The 23,410-nt window shown below is 42.7% G+C and overlaps 2 protein-coding genes across 23 annotated transcripts in view; both read left to right on the plus strand.

The window, feature by feature from the left end:
• MACF1 (microtubule actin crosslinking factor 1) overlaps positions 1-7,590 on the plus strand; it is a 416,995-nt gene extending 409,405 nt beyond the window's left edge. For all 22 annotated transcript variants that reach the window (XM_077482044.1, XM_077482062.1, XM_077482048.1 and 19 more), the window contains 2 exons: positions 3,291-3,399; positions 6,302-7,590. In XM_077482044.1, coding sequence (XP_077338170.1) covers positions 3,291-3,399; positions 6,302-6,537 — 345 coding nt within the window. In that variant the 3' untranslated portion in view covers positions 6,538-7,590. The remainder of the gene's footprint in view (positions 1-3,290; positions 3,400-6,301) is intronic.
• Positions 7,591-12,666: 5,076 nt separating this feature from the next.
• The window catches only part of VAV1 (vav guanine nucleotide exchange factor 1), a 125,555-nt gene continuing 114,811 nt past the window's right edge, over positions 12,667-23,410 (plus strand). Inside the window, exon 1 of the mRNA XM_077482066.1 lies at positions 12,667-13,117. Coding sequence (XP_077338192.1) covers positions 12,914-13,117 — 204 coding nt within the window. The 5' untranslated portion in view covers positions 12,667-12,913. The remainder of the gene's footprint in view (positions 13,118-23,410) is intronic.

Here is a 23,410-nt window from a genome sequence, read left to right on the forward strand (position 1 = left end):
ATTCTGTTTTTCTGCATCTTAATTCTAACAGATTGGTGGTGTTCACCATGCGATTAAGATTGTTGCAATCAATTTGCAGTGCATGCTGGAGTGAATAGCTTTTATCTGTATGCAGCATATCCATGTAACAAAACACTGATAGCATGGCATTTTCTGCTTATCTCTAAAAAAAATAAAAAAAAAGTTATTTTTATATACCTACAGTACCAATCAATACAATCTCTACTTTAAATGTATAGAATAAAATGTGACACGCCACTATAGAATTAAGATTTTCTTTTAAATGCCCATTGTACTACTAAATGTTAATTAATGGGTTTCAATAAAATGAAAACAATTGGCTTGTTAATAAAACTGGTTGTTTAACACAGTAAAGTGTGTCAGAACCTCCAGCTTTGTTCTTTTGTTCTTGTAGATTATTAGAGGCTAGCCACCTATTTTGCTAATCATATCAATTAATAAAGTAAGCTCTGCAATATATTTGTTTCTCTGCTGCTTTGCTGTAAGTGGTGTTTTTTTATTAAATAAAAGACTACAGTATAACAGTAATGCTGTCTAGGGTTGTGAATACGTGGAGAAGTTTTTACACGTACCGTATATACTCGAGTATAGGTCGATCCGAATATAAGCCGAGGCCCCTAATTTACCACAAAAAAACTGGGAAAACTTATTGACTCGTGTATAAGCCGAGGGTGAGACATGCAGCAGCTACTGTTACAGCTTAAAAGAGTGGAAAAGAGGGTCAACAATGCCCATCTGCAGCTGCATACCTCCCTGTGTCCATCCCTGTGTCCATCCCTGTGTCCCTCCCTGTGTCCCTCCCTGTGTCCCTCCCTGTGTCCCTCCCTGTGTCCCTCCCTGTGTCCCTCCCTGTGTCCCTCCCTGTGTCCATCCCTGTGTCCATCCCTGTGTCCATCCCATCCCTGTGTCCATCCCATCCCTGTGTCCCGTCCATCCCTGTGTCCCGTCCATCCCTGTGTCCCGTCCATCCCTGTGTCCCGTCCATCCCTGTGTCCCGTCCATCCCTGTGTCCCGTCCATCCCTGTGTCCCGTCCATCCCTGTGTCCATCGCAGCCTACCTGTGCCAATCTGCAGCCTCTGTGTGCCATGCCGCACCTCTCCTCCTCGTCTGACAGACGGCGGCCATTCCACTGTTCAAAAGCCGCGCCTCTCTGTCTGTGATAGGCGGAACACTCAATTTCCCAGCAGTCAGTGTTCCGCCTATCACGGACATCCTCTCATCCTCGTCCGTAGTATGAGAATGTCCGTGATAGGCGGAACACTGACTGCTGGGAAATTGAGTGTTCCGCCTATCACAGACAGGGAGATCCGAATATAAGCCGAGGCCCCTAATTTACCACAAAAAAACTGGGAAAACTTATTGACTCGTGTATAAGCCGAGGGTGAGACATGCAGCAGCTACTGTTACAGCTTAAAAGAGTGGAAAAGAGGGTCAACAATGCCCATCTGCAGCTGCATACCTCCCTGTGTCCATCCCTGTGTCCATCCCTGTGTCCATCCCTGTGTCCCTCCCTGTGTCCCTCCCTGTGTCCCTCCCTGTGTCCCTCCCTGTGTCCCTCCCTGTGTCCATCCCTGTGTCCATCCCTGTGTCCCTCCCTGTGTCCATCCCTGTGTCCATCCCATCCCTGTGTCCCGTCCATCCCTGTGTCCCGTCCATCCCTGTGTCCCGTCCATCCCTGTGTCCCGTCCATCCCTGTGTCCCGTCCATCCCTGTGTCCCGTCCATCCCTGTGTCCATCGCAGCCTACCTGTGCCAATCTGCAGCCTCTGTGTGCCATGCCGCACCTCTCCTCCTCGTCTGACAGACGGCGGCCATTCCACTGTTCAAAAGCCGCGCCTCTCTGTCTGTGATAGGCGGAACACTCAATTTCCCAGCAGTCAGTGTTCCGCCTATCACGGACATCCTCTCATCCTCGTCCGTAGTATGAGAATGTCCGTGATAGGCAGAACACTGACTGCTGGGAAATTGAGTGTTCCGCCTATCACAGACAGGGAGGCGCGGCTTTTGAATAGTGGAATGGCCGCCGTCTGCCTACCTGATCTGCGTGACTCGAGTATAAGCCGAGGGGGGCACTTTCAGCCTAAAAAAAGGGGCTGAAAATCTCGGCTTATACTCGAGTATATACGGTAATTCTAGTCTGTGATTCCAGATAAGGACACTGCTATCCGCTAATGGTTTTATCCTTAAAGCTCTGAAGTTTAGTATTATTTTGGGGGGGTGGATACAGCACAAAAATATTAGTAGTGTGCAATAGTGTGTATCCGATTATCTGCAGGCTTCTACAGCGCCTTCTGTGAATGGAGAAGCAGTTAAATGCCAGTATCTCCACTGCTCACTCACACATGATGCATTGTGGTGGAATAGTAATACTAGTTTTGTGAATGGTGGAGAGGAGAAATGGGCGTGTGTGCGGTATAACTTTAGAACTAGCAACAAAACTTTTTTTTTTTTTTTTTTGATAAACATAGCAAGTCTTTCACCTTCAGGTCAGGAGGATTGGACACCGGCAAAAACAAAAATATATATATATATTTGTATATAAACTGTAGGCCAGCCCAGGATATGCCCAACTTGTCCCCTATGTGTAGAAGAATAAAAGTATTTTCTAACATCTTATGTCTTGTGTTTTTAAGATGCCATAGTATTCCTGCTAAATTATTGTCTGCTGGCAGTGTTCTTTATGGTCCTTTTCACACTGGTGGAGTCCGCCACTGGATTTGCCCGCTTAGTATGGGATCTCTCTGGTGATACCTGCTGAGCAGGTGGATGACAGGTCCGCGTCCACTCCTCTGATACAGACACGGTCTGCTTTCCTCTATGGGCTTTTGGATGGAAACGGACCACCTGTCCATTTCCATCCGACTGGCATTCAGTCTGATCCACATGTTTTTAGTAGGCAGGATTGGCTCAGATGTCGGGTTGTGTAAACAGACACATGACCGATGCCATCCACCGCTCCTTAGAGAGCAAAGGATGGTCCGATCGGATCTGCCTGAAAAACGGACGGGCAGACCCAGTTGGTTAAGCAGTGTGAAAGGGACCTTATAGTGAATGGTTTAAGGGAGGCTGCTGGGCAAGCTACATTTGTGTCTCTTTTGACCGATGTAGCAAAGACTTGAAATTGAGTCCAGCATGGTAAATTATTAGTCCTAAATTCCCCTGAAGGGCTGCAGAGAAATGAAAAACGGTGATTTAATAATTTGGCTGTCAAGTCTACATTATCATTTCAAAACCTTTTAACAATTGTTACTATATATATATATTTTAAGGTTACACCGGCTCAGAGCAGTAAAATGAAGAAAGCAGTCATCCACACAAGCCGGTCATCCCTCACAGGAGATACAGCCACACCTTCTGGTGCCAAATCAAGCAGACCTGGTAAGTGTAAGCACACGGTTTCACAGGTTTGTTACAAGCTACAAGTACATAATCACAGCCATTTGGCTTACCACAGCTAAGCTCAGTTCTTGCTCTCAAATATATGTTGCATTTGACTGGTTGCTGTCATATCCACTGTACAGTACAGTTGGCCAAAATGATCACTCAAAGTTAAACAAGGAATTTGACCTCTCATTATTGACAAAAATTAATTTTTTTCAAGAACAAATATAATAAAATTTATTTTAGTGCAAACACATTCAATATAATACCAAATTTTTGGTAAAATATAAAAGATGTGGTTGCCCCGAGTAAAATAGATACCAGACGTGTCAGGTCTTAACAGTATGTGTGCCTGTGATATTGCAAAATCTGTGCCAATTTAAAAGCCTTTACTGCTCAACAGTTTGGCGTTATCCATGAGCTCTAGTGCTAGGATTATTGCTCTCACTTTGACATTCATGGCAGTACCACATGTGTGGTGCAATTGTGGTTTAAATACATGTGCACACCCCAGGCACGCGTTTGTGGGTGTGAGCGGGGCAATGGGGGCTGCGAATAATTTTTTTTTTTTTTTTTAATTGAATACATTTTGATATTATTTTTTTTACTTTTATTTTTTTATTAAACATTATTGCTATAACAAGGGGTTAACAAAACCTCATGAGACAGCACTGGGCAGATGACAGGTACTCTTTATGGAGACATTCCTTTTAAAGCATCTAACCAAGCAAGGGATCTTAGTTGCATACTTCCCTGGCTGTAGTGAAGCTCTAAAACAGGAAGTGGCAAAATCACCTTTGCTTCTAATTTCATTTAGTGCAGAAAAAAGATCAATAAACACGTGTTCCTCAGTTTCCTCCTCTCCATACTGAAGCAGGTAGATATGGTATCAGGCTCCCATTACAAGCGGGTGACCCTGGGAAACATGGGGGGAAGACAACAACCTCACCCCGCCTGCACTGTTAAATAGATGAAATATGTGTCTATATAAAAGCTATTTCACTTGCGAAAAGGATTTGTATTGTACAAGAAAATTGTATAATGTGTAGCCAGCTTTAGAGAGGCCCAAGGAAAGATATCAAGACAACCTCCTGCAGAAGGAACAGTTGGTGCGGGTTTTGTTAGACAGCATAGCCCAAACCCTACAAAGGTTCAGTTGGGTAATGAAACTTCAGAAGTCACCACTAGAACCAACTCACTGCTTTGGATATCTGGGTATGCTCCTAGATACAGTTCAAGACAGAGATTCTCTTCCACAGAAGAAACTTCAAATGCTCACAGACTGTTTTTTCAGTCCCAAGAGTAGCCTGGCCACTTCCCACAAGGTGCATTACCCTATATAATAGACACACTTTGCTTGGTGCAAGGTGAAAAATCCGCACCCTAGGAAATTCACTTTGCGACAAATCCTTGCTAAATGTTAAATGCTAGTTAAATGGACTAGCATTTAACCTTTAACACCATCAAGGGATAGGTCTCTTGCAGTTTTATTCCAGATACTACTGGCTTCTCATTGACCAAGACCCTTGCGTAGCGTGGTTCCCTATGTGCATTGCCCTGTGAGCCTCGGGATCTAAATTTCATTCTGTTTGCACTTCATAAATTCTTTGTTGGACCAAAGGGATATTCCCCTTTTTAGTTTTATACAAGGGCAACGTGGTGTTTAGGCCCAGAAGTTCCTACCTACCTCACGTAGTTTTAGCCTTTCACCTCAACCAGGCATCGTTATTCTGTCTCTCTGTGCAGCTCCAGTTTATCAGAAGGATAGCCCCCTCCATTGCTTGGATGTAGTTTATGCTATGAGAGTTTACCTTGCCTCTGCTTCCTTCATAAAGATTGACACTCTCTTTTTCATTCCTGAGGTTACTCTTAAAGGTGAACCAGCTTCCTTTTCCACTATTTCCCAGTGGTTCAACCAGTCCATTTGTCAAGTTTATGGTCTTAAGGATCAGGTTCTATACTTTCCTGTAAAGACACACTCCACAAGACTTCTGAGTGCCTCTTGAGTTCTGCAGCATCAGGCTACTGTTTCTTAGACTGGAATAGCTGCAACCTTCTTTTGTTCACATGTTCTGAAAGTTGTACCAGGTGGATGTTCAGGCCTCATCAGATGCCAGCTTTGGGAGTAAGGTTCTTCAGGCAGCTTTTCGAGCAGCAGGCAGTCCCCCCAGGCCCTTTTTTACATTGGACATGTTAGCATTTGTTTGCTTTTTTCACCCCTACAGTTTGACTGCTTTTGGAATGTCCTAACAGTTTCAGAATTCATGTGTCTCCCAATGGACGAAAAAATATTTTTTTTTCTACTTGCTGAAAAATGCCATTCTTGAAATCCATTGAGGTACTTGGGTCCCGCCCCTGTGTGTCTACAATCATGCTTCTTGATACTGGCTTGCCACAAAACGGAGGCATACCGGGAGTTGGAGGGGGTATATTGATCTCAACCACAAGTTGTTTGCCTTTTTTTTGTTTTTCAATCAGATTATTACAAACAAGCCAAAAATGTAAAAAAACAAATACGAACGTCATAAAGAAAATGCTTCAGGATAGCACAAATAGCACGCTCCATTTCCCGAGTGTAATATTGAGCTTCTATGTAACATGTTTGAATGTTAAAAAGTGGTCAAATACATAATAAAATAGACTTTTTGTATAACTGTAGTCACAATCAAAACGGTCAAACGGGTTAAAACTCACTTTTTTAGCCAGTGTTTAATTCTCCTGGAGATTACAGTATAACTCAACAGGTTCAAAATTCCTGTATCCCTCAGTGGATCCAAGAAAGGGATATTACAGAGAATACCAACTTCCTCTTTTTTTTCACAATAAGTAAACTAGTTTGTCTATTGGTCCTTGGCTGCATTCCAATTTTTGGTTTCATGTTTTCAATCTTCTGATCTAGACCCGAAGAAAAGTAGTAGTCGCGCTGGAAGCCGAACTGGAAGCCGAGCCAGCAGTCGGAGAGGAAGTGACGCGTCCGACTTTGACCTATTAGAGACTCAGTCAGCCTGCTCAGACACCTCAGAGAGCAGTGCTACTGGTGGACCTTCCCGCAGAGGACTGTCTAAACCCTCCAAAATCCCCACCATGTCAAAGAAAATTACCAGCACTCCTAAAACTTCGGGCACAAAGAGATAGTCCTACCTGAAGAGAACATTGGGCACAAGAGCAACAAGCCCGCCAGTGGGGCAGACCATAAGCTTTGTTTTTATAACATGCACTGTACATCTGGATGTACGCTAGTTCTAAGTGGGGAAATTTCTATCGTCTATACATGTACACGAAAAAGATGTTTATAACTGCCTTATCTGTTTCTTTTGTTTTTGTACCTTAATACTTCCATGTGAATATTTCTGTAGATAAAACAAGCCTTGTGTGAATTCCTGGGAAGATTCAGGGGCTCTCGTAGAAAGATGGATTGTGAAAGGAGTGTAGACAACTAATGTTCTGACTCTGCAGGGTAGAAGACCCTTTTTTTAGGGTTGGTATCCTAGGACAACACTACTAAACTTTAATAGGGAAATCCTCTGTTTTGTATATGAACAGTACTTTATTAAGCTGCAGAGGGAACAGAGACTGACAAAAGAATTCTTTTAATACCATTAGGGCTTTCTGAATTGACAGCACTTGCACACTCTGCTTTGACCTTACAGTACCAATTATCAAGTCATTTACAGCAACTGCCTTTGAAAAGGACATTTAACCTTTTGGGAGCAGCCATTAGCGTGACAGTAAATTCCAAATCCTGGTGCAGCATAGAATAGCATATGCGTCTTCACAGCCATTTTGCACTCATCCCAGGTTCATTTGATTTTTCTTATTGTAAACTACATTTGTTTTATTTATCTGCCTAGTATATTCTTATTTATTATTTAATGGTCATTCCACTTAGGATTTGTGTGACATGTTCATTTCGGTAGACAAACAATCACAGTTGTGCATCAGTGAAATGGAACTCACCAGTAAAGTTCCTCCCTCAAATGTGTCTATGGGTTCCCTCCGGCAGGCTAACCCTGTGGAGTGGAAGTGGTAGAGCACACATGGATCCCTCCTGTTACCTGTCATTACATCCTGTTCTAACAGGCTGCTGTGTGATTTTCTCAACTAGTTTGCAACAGAAAATAATGCTGTACCAATGAACTGTTAAATAAACAACACATTTTGTATTAAAATTGCTTGCAGTAACATCAAGTATACCTTGTGTCAGTGTTTTCTCTGTCTTTTAAGAAGGGTAATGAAAAATACATTGAAAATATATGTACCCTGAAATCTATCTATAATGGTTTTATGTTTAAAATATAACATGATTACATCAAATGTGATTGTAGATAACTTCTAAACACATTGGCCAAGTGACAATAAGTAATACTTTCCTACTTTGGTAATGTAAACATGCTCCTGGAAGAGCAGCTTTGACTGTTCGCACATAAGAGCCAGGGTTATTTCTGTTCTGGATTCTTTTGTGTTTAAATTCTTTTTATTCATTTTAGCACAAGGTTACAAAGTGTCGCCATAAAAAAGCCAAAACAATATTCATTCAATAGACTAGCATCTCAAGCATAACACAACATACTGGGTTCTTTAGTAAGTGTTGTTTTTTTGTTTTTCTTTTTCATATATGTATATTTTTCAAATTGCCAGTACAGCCTGTTTTGTGGTCCAGTAAACATCTCTATCGGGCACATCCTTATACAAGTGCATATTTACAGAGCTACCTTTAGAAATCATAGGGCTCCTTACAACAGGAGCTCTTTGACTACTATGTTTTATTTGTCTGTGCCATATATCATGTAGCTTTTTTGGTTCTAACATTTTTAAGCAGCTCAAAAATTACAAACCCTGCGAATAAAGACATTTAGCTAATTGTATGTACATACACATTGAGTTCTCACTGAAAGAGACTCCAATTAAACGTCTGAGTGCCCTCCAGTTGCTAGATCCTGGAAAATAAGGCCTCTTGCGCACTGCAGCTTGAAAAAGCTCAGTACAGCTTTTTTTCTTTTCTACTCATCTAAAATGCAGCTCATTGTTTAAAATGTGCCTGTACACACAGGTGCGTAAACAAGCTCTGCATATTCTTGAGTAAAAGAAAAATCTGCATTCCTGGTAAGTACTTTGTGACGGTACACGACAAGGCGACGTTTACCATAGTGTAGCATCCTATCTTCTTTTAACAACACTCTGTAAACATCTGGGAACTGAGGAGACCAGTTTCTGGAGTTGGGAGAGGAATGTTGTCCCATTCTAACTGCCCAACAGTCCTGGGTCTTTATTGCATTTTTTGTTTCAAGATGTGCAGGCAGGCCAGTCTCTTCTACTACAAAGTCATGCTGTTATCGTAGATGCAGTATGCAGTAGTAATGTCCTGCTAAAATATGCAGGGCATTGTCTGGATGGGAGCATATGCTGCTCTAAACCTGGATATATCTTTCAGCATTGATGATGTATTTTTAGATGTGTAAGCAGCACATTTCATACGCACTAATGAACCCCCATACCATCAGAGATCCAGGCTTTTGAACTGAGCACTGATAACAAGCCAGAAGGTCCATCTCCTCTTTAGTCTGGAGGATGCTGTGTCCATGGTTGCCAAAAAGAATGTCTTATTTTTATTTGCCTGACCTCAGAACAGTTTTCCAGTTTGTAACGGACTATTTTAAATGAGCTTAGGCCTGAAGAAGATGGGAGCAATTTTGGATCATATTCACTCAGATATCTTGTTTGCATAATAGAGCTTTAGCTTGCATTTTTGGATGGCATGGCGAACCATGTTCGCAGACAGTGATTTTTGGAAGTATTCCTTAGCCCATGCATCAATGTCTATCACAGAATCATGCCTGTTTTTAATTCAGTGCCACCTGAGGGCCTGAAGTTCAGAGGCATCCAATATTGCATTTAGGCCTTGTCCCTTGAGCACAGAGATTTCTCCAGAGATTCCTTCTTGGAATCTTTTGATATGTACTGCATACCTTTAGACACAGGTTGATTTTTTTTTGACCATATAGTTCTTATTGAAAGATTTTAGGTTTTACAAAAAAATTTGAACACGGCTTTTAACAGATTGGTGAACCTGTGCCCATCTTTACTTCTGAGACACACTGCCTCTATAAGATGCTCTTTTTATACCCAATCATGTTACTGACCTGTTGCCAATCAACCTAATTAGTTGTAATGGTTCTTCCAGCTCTTCCTTGTTAGTTTCACTTGCTTTGCCAGTCTTTTGGTGCCCTGTCCTAACTTTTTTGAGACGTGTTTCAAAATGACCTTATTTTTCTACTTTTAAAATGGTAAAGTTTTCTCAGTTTGAACATTTATATGTTTTCTATTTTCTATTGTGAATAAAATACAGGTTTACAAAACGTCCCAACTTTTTTGTACTTGGGGTTGTATATAATATTTTGTAAGCCTAAGACATTCTACTCTTGATTGTTGCCTGAAAACATTCTTCTGTCTGTCTTAGCGGTATCTGTCCTTTTTACCTGGTCTGCCACTGACAACGGGTTCATACAAAAAAGTAATGCTTTTACTGCCTTGTAATTTAATCAAGTGCTTATTCTTTAATTCATGTTTAAATATTTCACTTTCCTGTTTGTTTCCTAGATTAGCTCAACAATATATAAGCAGTGCTAAACACTAAGGGCACTTTCACACTGAGGCGCTGGGGCGACGGCGGTAAACCGTAATTTTAGCAGTGCCTTTCGGCCGCTAGCGGGGTGCTTTTAAGAGCTTAAAGAGAGTTAAAAGTGCCTGGAAAGCACCACTGCAGTGGTGCTTTGCCGCTGCTGCCCATTTGATTTCAATGGACAGTGGTGCTTTAGGAGCGGTGTATACGCCACTCCTAAAGCGCCTCAAAGATGCGGCTTTCAGGACTTTTTTTTTATTGTCCTGCCAGCACACCGCTCCAGTGTGAAAGTACTTTATTACATCCCAGAAAAACGAGTTTGCTAAATAATTAGCAGCAACCCAATTTACAGACCTATTCTGTAATCTCTTATATGCTCCATTAAATCAGTAGCCAAAGCGCAGTAGTCTAAATCTGCCTAATACGTTGAAACCATTAAAGTGAAACGCCAGCCAAAGAACAGAGCTACTAGCTGGATTAACAGCCAATGCCTAAAGCTTAACTACAGGGCAAAATGTATCCAATTTTGGACAGAAGAGTTAGAGGCTCCGTTTTGATTGCCATCTGTTTGCCTATACAATAGATTACTACTCTTTTCCTGTAAGGACAAGAAGCAGTAGGAAATCGCTCCAACACAGACAGAAACACACCTTTAGCATTGTGGTAAAGGGATAGATATTTTGGCAATGTGTATTTATTGGTGTCTGTGCCTTCCTGTCTGGGTGACTACTGCTCCCTCACATTTCTAGTATAGGTGTCGCAGAGAAAGGAGAGAGAAACCCTTTCTAATAGGGTCACAAACTGAAATAAAACTTGTCTTTCAACCTCCAAAACAAATTCTAAAAGATATTTTTCTACTTCTTATAACAGGCCAAACTGTCCAGCAAAAATAACAGAGGGATTGGGAAAAATGATATTACGCTGACGGGGCTGCTTACAACAGTTTTTAATCATGTGATGTAAACCTCTTTTCCTAAAGTAAAGAAAAACTTTGGCTAAAGTTTATTTCCACTTTTGGAGCATTATTCACATGTCCCCTTTCACATAGCAGCTTACCTTTTTTTAGGTTTTGACCTGTTCTGGACTTTCCAGCTAGGAAAAATACTAGGTAGTGCTCTTTGTTTGAGGGGACTGGAAAGTCATGATTTTAACCCTGTCTGTATTGTGCAAGCAGATCTTCATTACCAATTGTAACTAGATTTGAACACTCTCTGTCCTAACAAAGCATTAAAGGTGTAAAGGCTTAGCTTACTGCATGTTTTATGACAGGCTCACTCTCTCATTGTTCAAAAACCTTTGGAGTCAGCCATGACACCTCCTGAGAAACATCTAAAAGGTATGAATTATAGAATTTTTTTTTACCTATGCTGTATGAATGGGAACACACAAGAAACCTATCGTAGAGTTTTCTCATATTTGACTTTAAGCGGAAATCTACTTTAACTCCTTCACCTCCCAGCAGCCCTTTAAGTTGATGTCAGGAGACAGGATAGATTTCACGATCACGTGATCATTGTTATTGGCTATCATGGTGGTCACGTGTTTGGAAGCCCATCCAGTTGGCCCTCGATCATAAACGGGGGCCAGAAGCTGTCTGTGACTGCCCAGTCACTATGCTAGGTGTGTGCTGTCAGCACAGAAACTTCATCCACCATGGATGCATTCTGTATGTGCAACATGTATACATTAAGGCCCACCCATCCTGCCTCTGCACATATGCGATATGTGGACAGTAAGATGTTAAAATTTGTCTCCCAATTAGTTACAAATCGACACTGTCCTTCCTTGACAGAAAGCAAAGAAAAAAACCTGTACATACAAGCTCAATGGGTGACAACGATGGGTTCAGAATTACTTTGTTAGGGGCAGCTCATACCAATCTGCACACATTATGCTTCGTATTATACACGCACTGGCATGAATTATGTAGAAGGCATCCCATAATCTGGATCCTTTTGCTTCATTTAATTTTGCATTGATTGTTATAGGACTTCATTATTTTGTGTGTTCTCTCCCCAGATTATCACAAGAGGGCACTGAAATGACACGCATTGCACAGAGGTTTTCACTTTGCAAAGTGAATCTTCTTTAGTACTGTAAATTATTTTTATTATTATACAGGATTTATATAGCGCCAACAGTTTGCGCAGTGCTTTACAACATCGGGAAAGACAGTACAGTTACAATACAATTCAATACAGGAGGGATCAGAAGGCCCTGCTCAGAGCTTACAATCTAGAAGATCAACCTCATTGTCACTTCATGTATGGCACCCTATAACAATAAGCTTTTGTTATACAAAAGTGCTAGAACACAAAAAGGGCTGCCGTGCTGCATTATTTATACCATTATTATATACATTTTTTTTGACAGAGAGGTACTGAATATATGTGCATTAAGAACTGTTGGTATATTTCCTAGTGAGTCCCAGGGGTTACAGCTACTCCACATTTGGGCCTTCCTAGGTATATGTGTGGCAAACTGTACGCCGGAATAGATCCAAATGTGTTCCCATTTACAGAATGTGTTATAAATGACTGACTTGAAAAAAGTTTTTTTTTTTTTTTTGCACAGTTTACACATGCACATTATGACAGTTGCAGAAGAGGAAGTAACAGAAGGTTCTTCCTCTTTAGATACCGGAACAGTCTTTTCAGTCTTATGAGCCTGACTGCGTCTCTGCGATCTCTGACTTCTTTTCATCATATCTCCTATCAATCTGCAAAGTTCCCTCTACAGAAGGCAATTTGTGCTGCCTTTTTCTTGTAGCCTCTGTTTTTTGGCTCGATCACTGTTTGATCAGGTGCATCTTTACATTACCCGCCTTTGTCTCCTGATATCTCTCTATCCTTTGTGCCCTGCCCCCCCCCACATTTGGGCGCAGTGGCAGATATGGAGTTGTGGAGGCACTGTGCCCGATGGCTGATTGAGTGCCGAGTGCTCCCTCCTAATCATCGTGTGACACTAGACACTGCCCAGGTGTGTGACCTGGCTCAAGCCTTACGAGATGGGGTCCTAATCTGCCAGCTACTCAACAACCTGATGCCTCACAGTGTCAATCTGGGTGAAATCAATGTGCGGCCTCAAATGTCACAGGTATGTCAAACCTTTTGTTTAAATGCATACTGTGTGTATACCCTGTCCAACATTTTGGTATATCACTGATGTGGCAATACAATTTACAAGCACGGAATCCTCTTTTGCGTAATATTATTGAAAATATAGTATCCACTTTTATGTAATACTGTACATCCTACTATTATTCATCACTGTGTTATACTTTGGGGAAGAACATTGCTAAACAATATGTACTAGCTGGTCCTCTACCGTTGGAAATCAAGACTAAATTTGCTGAATATAATTATTCTGTCTTTGTAGACATGTTTTTAGAAAGCAGTCTCTGAGGCCCTGTTTTTTGCTTTGCAGTACATGCAGTAAAACTTTTATTGTCGGTGGCACCCCAGTGCACCTTGTAAGCACATCTCAATGGCCTTGAATGGCAGTGCAGTACAATGCATATCTCTGCCTTGTGGTACATTGCATTGGGAAAAAGGTATACTGAAGGTATAGTTTGTGTGCTAGCAGCCCATTTGAAATGAATAGGTTGTGTTAATGTGGAGGTCAGCAACCAATAGACCACGGACATGTGACTGGTAAATCACGGTCTGGGCTTGCTGACCTGCCATCCAAGAGCATCACAGTGCAATGCAGAGGGACTACTTGTAAAGTTGGAGCTGTAGTAGGGTACACGAGCTGCATCAGCCAATGCCTCCTCTGTAGTGCTGGCTCCTGTCCCATGCAGAGTGATACCAACTGCACTCCACCTCTTACCCCGGATAGCAGTCTCCAGAGTGATGCCAGCAGCAGGATAGCAGAAATCTATAGATCAGTGTGAGGCAATACACCGGGCACAATGGTAGTATAGGGCTGCTTTCACACTGATGGACTGCAGTTTACCCACACCGCAGGTGCAATGTACCTGCAGCTTTCCTGCAGGTTTGCTGCGCTTAGCCATAGACTTCAGTTAGATCCTGCAGGTTTAGTGCACTTTCCAGATGCAGGATTTAATAGAAGTTTATGGCAAAGCACAGCTAACCCAGGACGGTCGCAGATGCGTTGCTCTGCACCGGCAGTGTAGATCCACCGCAGCACATCCATCTAAAAACAGCCTTATAGGGGGCTCACAACAGTAAGGGTTAATTTACATTTGTAGTTTAGGGGTGGTAAAACCCCATAGTTAAGATGTGTTTTTACCACTTCTGCATCTGATTTAAACCCATGATTGCCATGCAATGCATGTGATTGCAAAGCGGTAGTACGGCAATTAGAAGTTTAAATCAGGGTTAGCTTGAATATGGACAAAGAGCACATCCTTCTATAGTGTGTACTTCTCTCAATCCAGAGCAGTAAGGCTGGGTTCACATCTGAGCACGCAGCGGCTCACAGCAGGGGTCCGGTGCGGCTCCATTCACCATGTAAGGTCTGATTTCAGGCAGAATTTTTGCATGAATTCGGACCTGAAATGGACCAAAAGACACACTAGGCTCCTGTGCAAATCACACTGGAGCCGCTGCCGAGATTGTGACCAGCTCTCTATGTAGCCAGTTCACAGATCTCCTGCTGTGCGAATTGGATGCTGGGAAACCCGCATCCAATGCGCACTAGGATGAATCCAGCCTTTGTGTCGTTTCTGTCTGCTGCTTCACTCCTCTGCTATCATCATGAATCACTTCTGACAAATTTTCCTGACACCAAAAGAAAAGGGCTGACGGGAGGGAGGCAGGGAGCTTCTGCTGATTGATAGCATCAGCTCTGTTCCTGTGTGACGACGAGTGTGTCCCTTTCCTCCAATCAGAGCTCTCCTCACTGAGCTCTGCAGTGCAACTTCAGCTCTCCGCCCACTTTTTTCTGAATGCTCAAACAAGCTTTTTCAATTCTGTACTTTGGATGTAGAGAATATTGCAGGAGTGTATAGTGCAGACAGGGGACCTCAGAAGAGAAAGTAAAGGGCTGCTGTGCAATAACCTTGCACAGAGCCAGGTAAAAATAACTTAGGTTTAGTATAATAAAATTAGATGTTAAACCTGCTTTAAATGTGCAGAATATGGGGAATTACACTCTGTAGGTAAGGTTAGGTGTGTAATTCTGTGAAATATGCATTTCTTCTGGTAGTGTACTTTCTCTTTTATCAATTTTCTTTAATATGCGGTACAAATCTGTGGACATCCCATAAACAGGTTGTTTAGTATACACTTTGACAAAAGCACCTCGGCCCTTAGCCTCCATTCACATTGGCAATTTAGGCCGATGCAGATTGCAGCAGCAGCGAATCAAAGCTGCAGCCACTGCTCCATCCACTAACATAATAGCAGCTCGCTGGCGGCTGCAGCTATTTTTGGATGTCCACGCAGCCAGCGATTACCTGTAGTGATCACTGCTGGACACACAACAGGTAATGGCTAGCTGGGCTGATGGCCACGAATAGCTGAGGTCACCGGCGACCTGCTGTTATATTGAACGGGGCTGGCAGCGTGCAGCAGCAATCAGAAGATTCCTGGCACTGCAATTTGAACCGGCCTAAATCACCAGTGTGAATGTAGACTACTTTGTTAAATGCAACTTCATCCATTGGAAGTAGGAATTGATAAAAGGCTCTTCCATGTTGTAATGATATCTGAGGTCTTGCTAGGAAGATTTCCTATCCTGGTCACAATGTTGTCACCTGGAAGGGAAAATATTTAACAGGGTCAAAGATTAGTATAATCAGTAAAAAGCTGTCAGGGGCGCTAGAGTTTACTGCTCTCTGTGTCTGTCTTGGAGGGTTCCCATCAGTTCCTGTTCTACTGGCATGGTGTCACCAGGTGTTTCCCAGAAGCTCCACAGATGCCTAAAAATCAACAGCAGTGCAAGCAAGTAGAAGGAGCACATCCACAGACAGGTTAAGAAAACCCCATCTATTTATACAGAGGGATCGACTTACGGTGAATTGTTAAAGCGGTACTAAACCCAAAACCAAAAATATAATATATTGCAGCTTATTAATCATTTAGAGGTGGTGGCTGCATCAGTTTTCTTTTCTTTAGCTCCCCCGTTTTCACCTGGTGATCCAGCCAGTAACACACCTCCTTTATTAGTCTGACACAACTTTGGAGGAGAGAAGACACAGCAGCATTGTCAGTCTGGGGGAAGGGGAATGTTAAATATATTAGATTAAGAACCACTAAGCCAAACCGCAGCTCACACTTCATAAGCTATTACAGCAAACCTTTTCTTTTTCCTTTTTGGGATAAAGGTTTTGCATGAATAAATATAAGCTGATCGTTGTAAGCACCCCTGTCAGTGGTTTGTCTCAGCCATGTAAACTGATACATTCTGGTGAGTTTTGTGCTGAGAAAAAGAGCACATTTGCTAGCTGGACCACCAGATGAAAATAGAAGAAAGTAACCCTAAAAAAGAAAACCAACACATCTAAGAACTGGTACGATGCAATATAACTGTATGCTTTTGGGTTTAATCACTTGCCGACCGCGCTATATCGGAAAGACGCCTACAGTGCGGCTGTCCAGTTCTGGGAGGGCATCTATTGACATCCTCCAAGGACCTCGCCCTTCGGGGCGCGCTCTGTGATCGCTGTGTTCTTTGGACGCCACAGCCCTTTACCATGTGATCAGCTGTGTCCAATTACAGCTGATCATGTAAACAAATGCTGGTTATCGGCATTTCCTTTCTTCAGCGCTGTCACTGTGTGAGCAAAGGAAAGCCGATAACCAGCTACCCCATGACGGGGGACAGTTTACACTGATTATCAGTGTAGCCCCATTAGTGTTCATCAGTGCCCATCAATGAAGAAGAAAAATTACTTATTTGCATAATTGAAGAAAGTTTTTTAAATTTTTTATTTTATTTTCAGTCTTTAGTATAGCAAGAAAATAAATAAAAACCCAGTGGTGATTAAATACCACCAAAAGAAAGCTCTATCTGTCTCGAAAAATTTCTTGAGGGTACAATGTTGCCTGACTGTGCAATTGTTGTTCAAAGTGCGACAGCCCTAAAACATGAAAAATTTCCCTGGGCAGGAAGGAGGTTAAAGTGCCCCGTAGGCGAGTGGTTAAAATGGATTTAAACCCAAAACTAAAAATGCAATATATTGCAGCTTACCAATCATATGTGGTAGCTGCATCAGTTTTCTTTTCAAATTTATTTATTTTTTTCCCCCCTCGGTTTTCCGATCTGGCCTGTAACACACTTATATTAGAGTGCCGGAGCACAAGGGGCACCTTTAAACAGCAGCATTGTCTATCTGGGGGGAGGGGAGTATTAGATGTGCTAGCAGATTTAAATACACTAACAAATTGAAGCCAAACGCCAGCTAACACTTTTTTTTTTTTTTTTTTAGCAAATCAGATTGTAGGTAGGCGGGTGTAAAAGGAGGACACAAATCTGTTTATATCTGCAATTTCATAGAGGTGAATGGAGGGCTCGATTTTAGTTGGGCCGATTGTGTGAAAGGCCCCTTTCACACTAATGCAGCGCAGTGCACCCGTGTCTTTCCTGTGGGTTAGCTACACTTTGCCGTAGACTTCTTATTATATCCTGCAGGTGTGGTGCACTTTCTGAAAGCTCACCAAACCCACAGGTAATAACAGAAGTCTATGGCTCAGTGCAGGTAAACTGAAGGTGCACTGCATCGGAGGATCAGTTTGAAAGCAGCCCAGTAACCAATGTGCAGATATGCCCATATATACACTGCAATTTTAGTAATAAACTGACCTTTAATAAGTCTTCCATTCAGGTATCGCCTGCTGTTGCTGTCCCCGGCAGAGTGCATTTGGTATCACTCCGCCTGTGGCAAGAGACTGCGCTATACAGGAAGCATCAGCTTATACAGCTCTGATCCACAGCTGCTTGCTTTGCCGGCTTCATTAACAACACAGATGCTCTGGGATGGCAGGTCTGCAACCTATGGTCTGGGCTTGCCAATCTGCCATCCCACAGAAGGTGGTCACAGGCCACATCAGAGGGCTCCACAGGCCACATGTGGCCCCCTGGGCCACTGGTTGGGCACCCCTGACTTAAGGGCTGCCCTATAGCAGTAGACGCTATAACTTTTGCAAAAACCAATCAATATATGCTAATTGGGATTTTTTTTTTTACCAACAATATGTAGCAGAATACATATTGGCCTAAATTGATGAAGAAATTTAATTTTTTTTTGACTTTTTTTTTATTGGATAGGTTTTATATCAGAAAGTAAAAAAATATATTTTTTTTTCAAAATTATCGGTCTTTTTGTGTTTATAAAAAAAACTGCAGAGGTGATCAAATACCACCAAAAGAAAAAAGAACATAGATTTTATTTGGGTACGTCGTCGCATGACCGCACAATTGTCAGTTAAATTAACGCAGTGCTGTATCGCCTGGTCATGAAGGGCTGGAGGGTAAATCTTCCAGAGGTCAAGTGGTTAAAGTGCGACGTTCAGGCCACTTTCAATATTTTATTTTCTAGAAAAGTATGAACTAGATCTAATGCAGCGGCTGTAAACTTATGAGTTAAAGGGGGGCTCAAATGTGTCCCAGATATCACCAAAGGGCCACTAATAATGTTCAATATACACTATATTATTAAAAGTATTGTGACGCCTGCCTTTACACGCACATGAACTTTAATGCGATCACAGTCTTATGCCGCGTACACACGGGCGGACTGTATGGCCTACTTAGTCCATCGAAACACATTTCAGCGGACAGTCCGCTCGTGTGTGGGCTTCAGCGGACTTTTTCAGCGTGCAGTCTGGCGTACTAAGTATTTCGGATTTTTCGAAATTCTGTCCGTCATACTTTGGTTTCAGCGGACAATCCGCTCGTCAGTAGGCTAGTTCGATGGACTAAGAATGGCGCATGCTCAGAAAGGATTTACACGGTGGAAGGGTGCATTGCTGTGTATTGGACTTCCTATTTCTAGTCCCGTCGTACGTACTGTACACGTCATCGCGCAAGCTTTCAACGGACTGTTTGTGCATCCGTGTGTGGTCAAGTCCGTTCATTCGAAAGTATGACGGACTGTCCGTCGGATTGTATGACGGACTAAGTAGGCCATACAGTCCGCCCGTGTGTACGCGGCTTTAGTCCGTAGGGTTCAATATTGAGTTGGGCCATCCTATAACAGCTTCAACTCTTCTGGGAAGCTGCCCACAAAGTTTAGGAGTGTGTCTATGGGAATGTTTCACCATTCTTCTAGAAGCTCGTTTGTGAGGGCAGACACTGATGTTGGACAAGAAGTCCTGGCTTGCAGTCTCCACTCTAATTCATATCAAAGGTGTTCTATCGGGTAGAGGTCAGGACTCTGTGCAGGCCAGTCAATTTCCCCCACCCCAAACTCACTCATCCATGTCTTTATGGACCTTTCTTTGCGCACTGGTGTGCAGTCATGTTGGAACAGGAAGGGGCCATCCCCAAACTGTTCCCACAAAGTTGGGAGCATAAAATTGTCCAAAATGTCTTGGTATGCTGACGCCTAAAGAGTTCCCTTCACTGGAACTAAGGGGTCAAGCCAAACCCCTGAAAAAACAACCCCACACCGTAATGCCCCTCCACCAAATGATTTTGACTAGTGCACAAAGCAAGGTCCATAAAGACATGGATGAGGGAGTTTGGGGTGCATAAACTTGACTGGCCCACACAGAGTCCTGACCTCAGCCCCATAGAACACCTTTGGGATGAGTTGGAGCAGAGACTTCGAGCCACTCCTCGTCCAACATCAGTGCCGGACCTCACAAATGGGCTTCTGGAAGAATGGTCAAACATTCCCATAGACACACTCCTAAACCTTGTGGACAGCCTTCCCAGAAGAGTTGAAGCCGTTATAGCTGCAAAGGGTGGGCCAACTCAATATTGAACCCTACAGACTAAGACTGGAATTCCATTAAAGTTCATGTGCGTGTAAAGGCAGGCGTAACATTACTTTTGGTAATGTAGTTTATGTAATGCTTGAGAGGACTGTCAGGAACTGGAGACCTAATAGAGGAAATGATGGTCAGAGAGTTTGGACAGGATACATTTATGACTGGGGATATGCTGCAGAAGACAATATGAAACTGGGAACATGTTACATGTGGCTAGTAAAGATCACCGCTATTACCCTAATAGGTGCTCCCACTAGAAACTGCTGAGGTTGGAGGACCACACATTGTTTATTCAGGCTGGGTTGACACGTATGCAAATTTGATGCATTTTTCCCCCCCGCATAACGTCAATGTGAACGAATTTTAATGCACCCGGTTCACACATGTGCGGTGCGATTTCAAAAAGGGTCCTGTGCATTTTTAGCTCTGATTCAGGTGAGATCTCGGGTACAAATTTGCACCTGAACCGGGGGAACAGAAATGCACTGGATTACCACACTGAAACCGTGGCCGCATATATGTGAACCCAGCCTAAAGGGCCACAGGTTGGGCACCAGGGATCTGATGGCTTTGGTGCTGAGTCACTAACCTGGAATAAGTATTTACCAAGGGAAGTCAGAGCTCCACTTCTGCATGCTTGTTTTATCGTTATTGAGGAAGTACGAAACCATAGGAAAAACATGGCAACCAAACATCAGAACAATATCAATAATGTTTAATTTCATATAGCTGCCATTAGGTGTAAACGCAGACCACATCTATTTGAACAAAGAAAAAGGGAAGGTGGTATTTTTATGATGCTTAGACTCTCAGGAATGCCAACACCAGCACTGTTTTGTTTTTACATTTTATTCAATGCAAAATATGTCTAAAAAATTAAAATGTAAAGTATACAGTGGCTAATCCTCTGGTAGGATCCCAAGTCTATAAGACTTGAGATCCTACCAGAGGATTAGCCACTAGTACCCTATTACATACAGTAAATATATTGTTAACATACATAAAACATATCAAAGGTGATTATTCATAAAGTAATGGATAGGGTAATATAATATCTGTAAGAGATAAAGAGAAGAATCCCACTGGTCCAATGTAATTATTTAATAGGGTCATGCCACGTACACACGTATTAGACTATCCGGCGGACTTAGTCTGGCGGACAAACTGCCGGACTGTGCGCCGGGCTTTCTGAACGAGCTACCTGCCCACACACGGCACTTTTTCGGCGTCCCTGTCATTGTGACCAGAGACAGCGAAGAGGCAACAGCTCAAGAAGAGAAGAGAAGATCAGAAGGCCAGAAGACAGCGGCGACAGAAGACCGGGCCACTGCTTGTAAAAGAGCTAGAAGAAGGCGCAGTGGCCCGGCAAGAAGAACCGAAGAGAGGGACAAGACCCCTGAAGTCGGAAGAAGAGGGCGGCGGCGAAGAAGAAAGCCGAGCTCCTCCGCTAGTAAAAGAGCTAGCAGAAGATAGCGGAGGAGTCCGGCGAGAAGACCCCCGAAGACGGCAGACTTTTCCATCGGATTGTTTGATCATGTATACAATACCTTCTCCCAGTATGAAGGACCTACTTGTAGCTAGACATGTGCGATTAGTTCCATACAAATGGAAAATTGGTACGAAACCGAAATACAAATTTTTATGCATATGAATTCTGTACGAAATACAAAATATGGTATCCAGATTCGTAACAAACATTCGCAATTGTTACGAAAAGTTAACGAACCTAAAAGTTAAAAACCCCAGAAAGTCAGCACAGCACAGGGATGGTGGGAACCCCTCATAATGGGCACAGCGGGTATACACTCAGACCCAGGAACACAGCACAGGGATGGTAGGAACCCTATGGGAATTTCTATGCTTAAGAATTTTATACAAAATTTCGTTAACAAATTTCGGATCCAAATTAACAGAAATGTGACTGGTGTTTTGTTCAGCAATCTGAGGCAGTCAGCACAGAGATGGCAGGAACCCCTCATAATGGGCACAGCGGATGTACATTCAGACCCGAGAACTCAGCACAGGGATGGTGGGAACCCTATAGGAATTTCTATGCTTACGAATTTTATAGGAAATACAACATTTCCGGTCCAAATTCCATTACAACAGAAACGTGACTGGTGTTTTGTTCACCAATCAGAGGAAGTCAGCACAGCACAGGGATGGTGGGAACCCCTCTTAATGATTCATCATAACAAACATTCGTTATTTTTACGAAAAGTTAACGAACCTAAAGGTTAAAAACCCAGGAAGTCAGCACAGTGATTGTGGAAGCCCCTCATGATAAATTCATCATAACGAACTTTTGTTATTTTGCGAAAAGTTTACGAATCCAACGTAAATTCGTATTTCGTACGAATCGGAATTGAATTTCGGACACGAATTACAAAATACGAATTCATTTTCGAACAAAACAAATTTATCGACAGCTACTTGTAGCTGGCTCAGTGGCCAGTAGCACTTGGCCTTGTGAGAGAGGCTAATTATCCACAGAAATCAGGCGAGCAGGACAATCCAGAGCATGAGTTTTCAGAGGCAATCGGGTGACCAGAGATGGATCAGTAGAAGTTTCAGCAGAATCCACAAAGGCCAGTAGCTCATTAGACTCAGACCCATAGTGATTGCCCTCTTGCGGAGATAAAAATAGGCCTAAGGTGACCTCTTCACAATCACCTAGGTGTGGAACGAGAACAAAGCATATGACACTTGAGGCCACAAGTCCCAAGGGCGAGTGTGTTCCTGAGCAGATAAACAAGTGGAACCTAGCTGCACAGGTTCCTCCTCAGACATGGCACTGAAGGGGAAGGAATTTGATGTCAAAGAAGGCACAGGTTTTGCCTCAGCTGTGCTAAGTTTCAGTCTCCTTTCCTGCTGAAGATAGTCAATTCTGATGGCCAATATAATGGCCTCCCCCATGAAGCTGGCTAGGGGTAGTTAACCAAAAGGTTTTTAATTGCCTCAGGCCAATTCAGAATTGGCTGCGGATCACTGTGTTATTCCATCAAGATTGTGGGGCCATTCAGCAAATCTCTGAACAAAATATCTGTGGAGTTGGCACCTTGATGTAAATTATGCAGGGCTGTTTCAGCAGCAGCATGATCTAGGTCAGTGATGGCGAACCTTGGCACTCCAGATGTTTTGGAACTGCATTTCCCATGATGCTCAAATACACTGCAGAGTGCATGAGCATCATGGGAAATGTAGTTCCAAAATCTGGGGTGCCAAGTTTCACCATCACTGATCTAGGTCATCATACAGCAAGCCCACTGCTTCAAAAAAGGCAACTACAGTTAACAGGGCAGAATGGTTTGGTTCAAGACTATAGGCCCAGGTCTGGGGGGGGGGGATTATAATTATATTATTATTATTACTGTATATAATTTGCAACTGTTCTTAAAGTTGCACAACTTCTTACGATCACTAGAAAAACAATTCGGCAAAGGAATCTTAGGTTCAGGTGGCAAAGTATTGTCAGTGGTAGTAGGGG

This window comes from Lithobates pipiens, unplaced genomic scaffold (genome assembly GCF_037356315.1).
Source record: "Lithobates pipiens isolate NorthernLeopardFrog02 unplaced genomic scaffold, aLitPip1_a1.2 Scaffold_16, whole genome shotgun sequence".
In the NCBI taxonomy this organism is placed as follows: domain Eukaryota; kingdom Metazoa; phylum Chordata; class Amphibia; order Anura; family Ranidae; genus Lithobates; species Lithobates pipiens.